The sequence below is a fragment of the Nelumbo lutea genome, chromosome 3 (assembly GCF_056320005.1).
Source record: "Nelumbo lutea isolate HS-2025 chromosome 3, American lotus-T2T, whole genome shotgun sequence".
Lineage (NCBI taxonomy): Eukaryota > Viridiplantae > Streptophyta > Magnoliopsida > Proteales > Nelumbonaceae > Nelumbo > Nelumbo lutea.
The window spans coordinates 67,777,445-67,787,625 of NC_142686.1; the positions used below are offsets into that span (position 1 = coordinate 67,777,445).

The 10,181-nt window shown below is 37.2% G+C and overlaps 1 protein-coding gene across 1 annotated transcript in view; it reads right to left on the minus strand.

Moving 5' to 3' along the window:
- Positions 1-7,377, minus strand: part of LOC148865418 (GTP binding protein) — a 50,774-nt gene extending 43,397 nt beyond the window's left edge. The window contains exons 1-2 of the mRNA XM_088974799.1: positions 7,073-7,377; positions 6,479-6,646 (exon numbers count right to left, since the gene is read on the minus strand). Coding sequence (XP_088830925.1) covers positions 6,479-6,646; positions 7,073-7,159 — 255 coding nt within the window. The 5' untranslated portion in view covers positions 7,160-7,377. The remainder of the gene's footprint in view (positions 1-6,478; positions 6,647-7,072) is intronic.
- Positions 7,378-10,181: the final 2,804 nt, after the last annotated feature.

The window sequence follows — 10,181 nt, forward strand, 5'->3', positions numbered from 1 at the left end:
AGATCTATTAAGCCAACACATCTGCCATTATTCCAAACTTATTTTGGGAGGAAATCATCACCCAAATTCGTGACAAAGGCCAAACCTTGCTGGTGAAAATTCTAGAGAATATTCAAAGACTACCAAATCACAGTTGATCAAAGCTTGGGTGTGAACACCACTTCGATCTCTGCATTTGTGGGCATCAATATTAGGTACTACACTCATTCCTGATCCAAAGATTTGATCTTTCTTGGTTCAACAATCCCAAACAATCCAATGAGAAAAACTGGTTTTCTCACCATGTATGATTTCAGCATTAAAGTTTCTACAAATTTTTCAATTTCAACCTCTCTAATTGCCTGAACTTTTGCACATAATGATCACTAGATGATCATCTTCCATACTTTTCATCAAGAACTAGATTAGTTTTGATTTCCCCTCCCCTTTGTAATAAATAGAGGCCTCTAAAAAGAAAGATATAACCAAGAAAGCCAAGAGGAAGAAGAATAAGATTTATAAATGAAGAACATAATTCTCTTGGTTCTTTTTTTCTTTTCTAGGCTAGGGGCAACATGACTTTGGTTCCTAGACTCCACTCCCATAAAGAACAAAAGGCAGGCTTTGGATCTTAGAGCCTCCATAAAAAATTTCCTTTCTCATACTCCTAGAAATCGCTGCTTTTGCACATACAAAAGATCAATTTGCTCCCTTTAGGTCAATTTTCAAAGAGGCAAAAAAATATAAAGGCTAAGGCACACCCTATGTCGTTACAGGATGCATTAAATTTGAGTACAAACTCCTTTGAGAAATTGGGTAATGACAATGTAGTAGTGGCTGCTTTCTTAAGGTTACTAAAGCTTTCCCTACTTGTTCAAACCACTTAAATGAATTCTTCTTCAAAAGTTGTTTTAATGGTGTTGCTGTCATGCCATAACCTGGTATAAACCTCCAATGGTATTTGACTAAGCCTAGGAACCCTCAAAGGCTCCTAAGTGAATTAAGCTAGGCCCAACTAACCATGCTGGTTATTTTTTCTAGTTTGGCCATCACTCTTCCCACTAAAATGATATGGCCTAAATAATGAAACTATGGTTGGCCAACAGTCTATTTGGTTGGTGCGACTAAGAAGAGAAAATGGGAATGTTCTCTTTAGATTCCCATTTTCATTCGTTTATTTTGTGAGACGGAACGAGAAACAGTGAGACACGGTTTCCCAAAACTTGGAACGCGGGGTCGCACTAAAACAATGCGACCCTAGTGAGAAAGGAAACCACACACGAAAAAAGTTCGTCGTCAGATCGTCATCGACATCAGAGGTTCGGTGGAGGCGCACTGAAACGGTCGCACTGAAATAGTAGTGGCGGCGTCAAATCGTCATCGACGTCAAAGGCCCGGTGGAGGCGCACTAAAACAGTCGCACGGCGTCGTCAGATCGTCGTCAACTTGTCAACGACATCAAAGGTCTGGTGGAGGTGCACTCAAAATGATCGCTTGCCTCTAGTTCAAGTAGCAAACCAGAGGCAAGCGAAGAAAAAGATGAAGAACTAAAGGAAAAAAAAAAAAAAAAGAAAGAGGGAGAGGAGGAAAAAGAGGAGAGAGATCTTGATCGACTGAAAAATCTCCTTGAGAAATCGTCTTCTTTCATGACCTTCATTGCTATTCTTGCCGAAGAAACCACCACTGCTGGTTTGGAACCGAGTTGCAGAGATATAAGCGGCGCAGCAAGTGTACACTTGCAATCCGTTTGGTTGCAGAGATATAACCTACGATGAAGAGATGAAATAGTTGTAAATTTCCCTTTCATCAATCAAACACTGGAATGCCAAAATGAGAAAATAAATTTTCCCTTCTCATCCCATCCTTTCCCATCCCATCCCTTCTCATCCCATCGCTTCTCAACAACCAAACGGACTGCAAGTGTACACTTTGTGAGCTTAGCTTACAACTGGTGGCACTTCGGTAGGTCTAGAGTAGTATTAACATGTTAAAGATAGTCTTCCCAACTAGTATTGTAGACCAACATATCATCAAAGAAGAGGGAAGAAAGTCTTAAGAAGACCACAGTTGGGGAAAAGGGGAGAAATTTGGAATGAGGTAGGAAGAGTAGATATAAGTGTGCTTGTTGATAGGGAGGTGGAAGTTGGAAAGTCTTTGGGTCTTCTCTTCTTGGGAAGTGAGGCTTTTGCAAGAAGAGCTTTTGATGAGTACGAGAAGAGAAAAGAAGAGAGTCTTAAGAAGACTAGAGTTGGGGAAGGGGGAGAAATTTGGAATGAGGAAGGTGGAAAAGAAGATTATTTTGATGAGGTCTGAGCTTGTTTGCTTAGATGTTGTCTCTGGGGGCAATCTGAGTTGCTGCTAAGAAGGATTTCTTGCTGTGTTTTCCGATGCCCCGGCTTCCCTTCTTGTTGTTCAGTTGAGTATACTTGTTTTGCATTTGTTGGCTGGTGCTATCTTAGTGCCTTCTTGGCTGTACTCAGTTTTCCTTTTTTTTTCTTTTTTGTATAAAAAAATCATAATCCTTTGGTCTAGATTTTTTTTTTCAAAAGGTAAAGTGTTATTCATTAAATCAAAAGAAAAGTTCCTCTGTACAATGAGATGCTGTACATATATATAAGGGATCCCTGAAAAATGTCCACCTTCAAAGAAAAAGAAGAAATGCTTTTCATCTTTAAATGCATTATGTATAGCACTATAGCAACCAGCTTCTAATTCCCTCTACTACCATATTTATCACCACTGCTTCCAGTGTTGACTTCTGTTCAAAGGTTATATTGCTTCTCCATACCAAATGGCCCACACTATCACAATAGGGATTGCTGACCAGAAATTCCCTTTACTAGACATACGCAGGACACTCCATTCTTGTAAAAATGCTTTAACTGAAAATGAGAAACACCATTGCAGATTTAATGAAACCAAACAGCAGTGTTAAACCTACAATGCATGAACAGATGACTAACTGATTCTTCCTCAGTATTACAAAGCACGCTTAACCTGTCTTAAACATTGAACAACTTCTTCAGTAACATTTCTTTAGTCAAACACTTGTCCAAAGTTGCCACCCCTGTGAAGATTTTTTTTATCAGAAACATAGATGATTTCATTAAAAAAGAGAAATCAGAGATAAAACAAGAAGTTGTGAAAAAAGGAAAAAATAAAATAAAAACACAGCTTTAGAAAAGCTGACCCAACCCAAGAATTACAATTGAGCGCAATGCAGGTGAATTCTTTGTACCCCTTGCTTATCTAGACCATCTGCCAGGCTGTTGGCAGTTCTCCTCACCCACTTAACTCAGATTGTCATGTCCTTTGAGAGTCATTTAAATCGCCTGAATTCATTTCTCAGATGCCACGTGACCCCCTCCCCCTTCTTCAGCCAGTTCACAACAGTTTTCAAGTCACCCTTGATTATCAGTCTATCAATACCCAAATCTTTAGCCTTCCCAACCCCATACACTGCAGCCAATAGTTCTGATCTTGCCACATCACCTTGTTCAGCAGGTCCCGAGTATAAAGCTATGATTTTTCTTTCCTCATCCCTAATGACCCTGTGAAGAATTTCACTTTTGAAGGGGCAGCATTTCCTTAACTTCCTTAAATAAACAAACTGCCAAACTAGGAAATCGATCCCTTGGCTCTCCAACTAAGCCTTTTAGAGTTGATATTTTATTTTATGATCTGTACCCTTAAATATCTATAAGAAAAACAAGAGAAAAGAAAACTCTGAAATGCTAAACATATCAAAGCACCAAGCTACCAAGAATTTCAATCTGAAGAAGTCGGTGAAGAATCTGAAGTGAGAAGTTCTTTAGATGTCTAAGAATCTGGAGAGGAACCAAGAATTAGAACTTAGAACATAAGGAACCTTACCTGGATAATCCAGATGTTTACACCTATCCAGAAGAGTAAGAAATGATTTTTGGACAACTTGCAGAAAATGAAACTTCTCTGAGGATTGGTCGTCTTGCTGTAAAATATGTTGTTCAGAATCTTTCATCAATCTTTTTAACTTGGGAAGATGTGCAGAACAACAATGTCCTTTGGTGCAGTTTGCAAGGATGAGATTTCTACAAGTGAACAAGCAAAGAAGATCCCTTGCTCCCACCACTACCATGGAGACTGCACTATTCCATGGCTTAGTAATCAAAATACTTGCCGTGTTTGTATGTATGAATTACCTACAGATGAACTTATGGGTAGAGGATGATCCAAAGAGCTGGTCATCAACTGTCAGAGGATTCTTACATCAGAAACTATTTTAAAAATTTTCCCCAACACTAGAAAGTGCAGAATGTAGATATAGCTTCTGGAGAGAGTCCATTTCTATTTCATCAAGCAATAATTTCGTTGGTAATTTTTCGATCCTTTCTTAGTGAGAATGCATGTTCTAGATTGTAAGTCTAGGATCTTCTTATTAAATAAATGACCATGAATTCTGCTCTGGATATATATGGTTTGCTTGTATTACTACCTATATCATTTCGAACCAAATGTAAATTTTGAAGATCCCCGTACATATGGTATTTGATTGCCATTGGTTTTATGGTTTCTTCTTCAAAAAAAGGGCTTTCTAATTGGTTCAGAGATGCTTAGTTTTTTTTTCTTTTCATCTACCCTTTGATGAAGGCTGCTATGAACTTATCTAGGTAATCAGATTCTTCTTGCTTTTTTTTCTTTGTTCTGGTTAGCTTGGTATGTTAATTTTCTTGTGCTATAGAATATATAAAAATGCCTCTCTTTTAGGCCTGGAAAACCTGGTAGCCATGCCTGGGCCCGAGCCTGCAATTTAAGCCTGAAGTGTAATCCAGACCAGCTAAGAACCTTATTCCAGGTGTTAAGCCCAGCCCATGACCACCCCTACCTAGAACCTCTCAATACTAAAGTATCTCTCAACCTTATGGGTCCAAGATATAGCATCCTCACCTGAAAGGAAGGGAAACTCAGTTTAGTTAATCTTCCAATAGAACCTCCCAGTCATCTGGTGCTTCCCTAGCTGGATCCTTCAGTATCACTCTCCCTTCCACATTAGAAGAAGCCATTTGTCCACATCGAGTTATCAACTCTATCGCAGCAATAAGGCCTATATGATCTCTCCCTTAAATCGCCAGTGTATGGGTGCACATCTACCATGATCTTGTCCACTCTATCTCCGTCGAAGCCAATCTAGTAACCATCATTAACACAAGGCTCTAATACCAAATTGATGGGATATGCCCACCATAGGAGTCTCTTTGAGGGGAACCATCTATTGAAACAGAGAAAGAGAGAGAAAGATAGAGTGACAGAGAGGGAAATTCGAACTTGTCTGCTTCCCAATTCAAACAACTAGCCTTATATAGGTTTTTACATTTCTAACTCATGCCATATATTTCATTTAACTAACTTGATGATGTGGTCTTCTGTTGTATACAAACCTTATGGGAGGAGATGGGCCTAAACCCTTGGGGGTTGTGGTTTAGGAAGCTGGTGAATTTGTGCAGGTCTACCTTCACCTTGTCCACTCTATCTTCAATCAAGGCCAATATAGTAAACATCATTAATGCATGACTCTAATACCAAATTGATGGGATATGCCCACCATAGAGTCTCTTTGAGGGGAACCAACCTTTTGAAACAGAGAGAGAGAGAGAGGGAAATTCGAACTTGTCTGCCTCTCAATTCAAACTGGCCTTATATAGGCTCTTACAACATTAACTCATGCCATGTATTTTATTTAACTAACTTGATGGTGTGGTCTTCTGTTGAATACAAACATTATGGGAGGAGAAGGACCTGAACCCTTGGGTTGTGTTATAGGAAGCTGGGTCCTACCAGAACCCTAACCCTACAATTTAAGTCAATAAGTACCATGCGAAGATTCTCCTTCTCCCTAATTGAATTAACAGACCCACATGGGTCCACTTATTGAATAAAATCAACCAAAACATTTGCCTCAACTCAACTAAGTCAATCCCAGCCATATGACAGATACATGAATCTTGTTTCATATTCCCCTATATCAAGGGACTAATTTCTTTTCCTAGAAATCCTATAGTTTACGTTGATAAGTACCATGTGTAGATTATCCTATCCCTTTAAATTTATCAATAACCAGTGAAAAGTGCTAGGTAGCATAGTTGATCTCCTTGCCATAAAGACAAACAAGTTTTCAAATATGCTAGTTACATGCCATATATTTCTTAATGTGTACTTTAAAACAAATAAGCTTAACAAATAAAAGCAAGTTGAATTGTTCCAGTTAACCTACTATCATGACAAATCAAATAGAACAAAGGAAATTTGGAAGTGGAACAAATGCCACAAGGCAAGAGATTGATATGCTCTGAGCTTAGAAATGAAATGTGACAAGTTCAGGCTGTTCAGCATTAAAACAGGCTTGAACTTAGATCCACCCCACACAACAAATTTATTTTTAAGGTCCAGACAGAAGCATTTCGGATTATGCAAACGAAGAACAATCAACAACATTCAATAACCAAAGGGAAGCAGTCCAAACCTCGCTTTTTGGCTTGTACAGTTGACATAGCCATTCAAAGCGCACGTCAGGGACATTAATTCGGGCTTCATTGGGCTCTATGGTACAAAAGGGGAAGTTTTCCGCAGGTATTGACAACTTCGTAAGTGTGTTAAAAAGAGTCGATTTGCCCACATTTGGCAATCCAACCTGCAAATCATAAAGAAATGGTAAAAAAGAACAGCTCTTCAAGTCTATTAACTTACAAACTCGACTAGCTCACTGAACTGACTCGAATAGAACCGTTAAGAAACTGAAGAAGAAGAAAACTCCAGTAATGGCCCAAAATAATAATATCGCATATATCCCACATCCTCTCATCATTTCGTGGAACATAAACCAAGACTAAAAATAAATGAGAAGAAAAACCAAATCTTGCATTTTCCATGGACAAACCGAGAATTCGCCAATACTAAGGCTTTAAATGGAGTTACTGTGCAACTAAGATAATTAAACAAAATAATAATAATAATAATCACTAAAACAAATTCAGTCCAAATACACCTATCGAAATCGGTTGTCATCATTATCAGAGTAAAATTCCCAAAGAATCTCCAAATGACAATTGTAGCTTACAATTCCAATCTTCAGGTGAGAAGAGAACCGGCCCAGGATCGGTCGCTCAGCTGGGGCATCCTTGGACTTAGCAGCCTTGGGAGGCATTATTGCAGGAGAGATCAGGCAAAGGTTTTAGCGAGGTTTTGGGGTTCTGTGCTTCTTCTCAGTGTTACTTGGAGCTGGTTCTAGTGGGAAATTGACGAGAGACGTGAGACGAGCGAGTGATTGCATCCCATTTATAGCTAACCCTAATGGCGTTCGGCGTCAGCTTAACGCTGCCTTTCGGAAGCTGCTATATAGCCTCTAACTCGCTTGCGTAACTCGGCTAGTCTGATTTTGAAGGCGGGGTCATAGCAGCCCGGCCCCGACGAGGCCGGGCCGGAAGTTCTGGCCATGCTCCTAGGTTTTGTGATCAGGCCCGGCCCTGCCCGCATCAGGCTTGCAAATTTCTGGGTTGGGCCTAGGCCTGATACTTCAAAACCGGCCGCCTATATATATTTTTATCCATATCTATACTATTACTAAAAGTGGAAATGAGACCTAAATTCTATAATTTTTCTTAACTAAAATACCTCTATCTTTGAATTTGGTCCCTTTTATCATGAGGGCAAAATTTGTAATTTGAATTATTATTTTTAAGTTCATTATCTTTGCTCTCATTGAGTCCTCTATTTAATTAAGATATGAACACATTATCTCTTATTAAATCATCTATTTAAGGTATATTAAATGAATGAACTTTGTGGATTTTTTATTTATTAAAATACTCCTACTTTTGAATTCGATATTCTTTAATTATGAACATAAAAATGTAATTTAAACTATTACTTTTCACTTCATTCAATTCTCTCCATTAGTTAAGTCCTATATTTAATGTGTTAGATCTCGTTCTATCTTTTATTTGAGGTATTTTTTATTTCTTACCAATTCTAATAATTAAATTTATATCTATTAATTTTAATAGTACAAAACGAAATCTATAACATTCACATGGGGTGAAATTGCTGATCAAAAAATTTCCAAAACTAAGCTTCAAGAAACCAAGAATCAAATAGGAGAATAGCAAAATCATGTGGGAGAAAACTTGCTTTTCTCCTTAAGATTGATTTTGGGATTTGAATCAGATCAAATTAGATCGAAAACAACAAGAAAGTTTGAAATTTTACTTTATAGAAAGGCCTTCACAAGTACAAGAGCAGTTGTAAAGTTTTACGGCCAAGAAATTGATGATCTCCTCTCTCTAGTGGTTCAATCCAGTTGAAGATGGTGCAGCCTTTGATATTGAATGGCATGATCCTTTGAGAACACAACTGTATTTGGTCACCCAAATAATATTTATTAATAGCAGATTTTTATTGCATAAGTCGACTCTCAAAATTCCCTTCAAAACTGGTCATGTTTCTAGTCAAACTAGAAGCCTTTGCAACATAGTTTGAGCCACTTCCAACAAGTCTTTAGTTTCTCAAACTATAAGACAGAAGACATTCTTGTGTGGCATGGGACCCATATGTCAATTGGATCCAACTATTATTCAGCCCATTAACCTACGTTAAGTGAGTTAGGACCAGTAGGGTGAATTCACTCTTATAAAAGAGTGAATCACCAATTTAAGTTATGGGCTTGACCATTTCAGCCCATTAGCATCTATTACCACCCTATGAGCCCAAGTCTAATGTTTCAAGTCCAACTATATGTCATTAGGGTTTCCACCCTAATAAGACATTTGTTGCATGATCTCTCCGCCATCAATTCCTAAAACCAAGATTCAAGGAGGGACTTATTCCCTCAATACATAGCCCAATGTCACACACTCTCGTCAATGAATTCCGGGAAAGATTTATTCTGCAAACACCTTTCAAAATAAGCTATTTAAATATATATTTTTGCAAAATAATTGTCAACTTTTTGAAATCTACTATCGATAGTTTTAACTATCTATTGAAGAGAGTATATTCATAGATATTCTTCTTGTCTGACAAAGTGAATGATCCTATCATAATGATCACTTTCCCAAACACCCCAAAAGGATATAATTAATTAGCATATCAAAAGTTGTTTAGTTGGACATCTGGCTAAATACCATTATCAAGTCATGGATCACAAGCAACAGTTTGGCCATTCCACCTATCCAAATGTCTAGGAATAATCTAAAGCTTGGTCTACTCCAGCGTTTTAGGTAAACTCACATTCCCACACATTAGGTTGTAACTCTACTAAGTATCCAATGGTTGAGAATATTTAGAGTGCATACTGAATATGATGTCTCAAACACAACCCTCAAATGTAGTACATGGGTTAAATTAGCAGAAACATACAACATGGCCCATGAAATAATTACATGGGTTAAATAATTACAAACACTATTGGACCTAAGGGCATACATTGTCCAACACAAAAACTTTGTGTTTAAAACCAATATGATAAATATCAAGTATTTTTTATTAATGATGAAAATGAAATTCAAAACTTAAAATTGACCAAGAGATGAAACCTTTTCATGTTCAAGTGGTGGTTTAATGCTTCAATGTTTTAGGTCAAATGGGTTAACTCATGACTTTATAATTAAATAATAAAAATTTTAAAAATGATAGAGACAAAATATTGTTTAGAAAAATACAAAATTCGTATTCATGATGAAAATGGAATAAAAAATAAACTAATTCAAAAAGAAAACTACCTTCCCATATAAGTGATTGTCAATTTTATGCATATGTATGCATGTTATTTTATGTTGTAGTATATTATATATATATATATATATATATATATATATATATATAAATGTTATAATATAATACTTATAATATATTGTATTTATTTATAATACATAAAATAGATTTATATACATATTATATACCATTTAATATAAAATGTTATATATGTAATATTTTATTTATAAAAGATGTAGGCCCATAATCAAGCTCAACCTAGGCCCAAGCTTATCTTTCAAGCCTAGTACTCAATAGTTAGGTCAAGCTTGGGCCTAGGCTATAGCCCTTATCGTATATGCAAAACCCAACCTGGGCCAGTCCCGTGATCATCCTTACCACCTTCTCTTTGGGTAGGGATAGGGTTGACCTCTTAGGCAACCCAACCCAACCCAACCTGAACCCAAATATATTGTTGC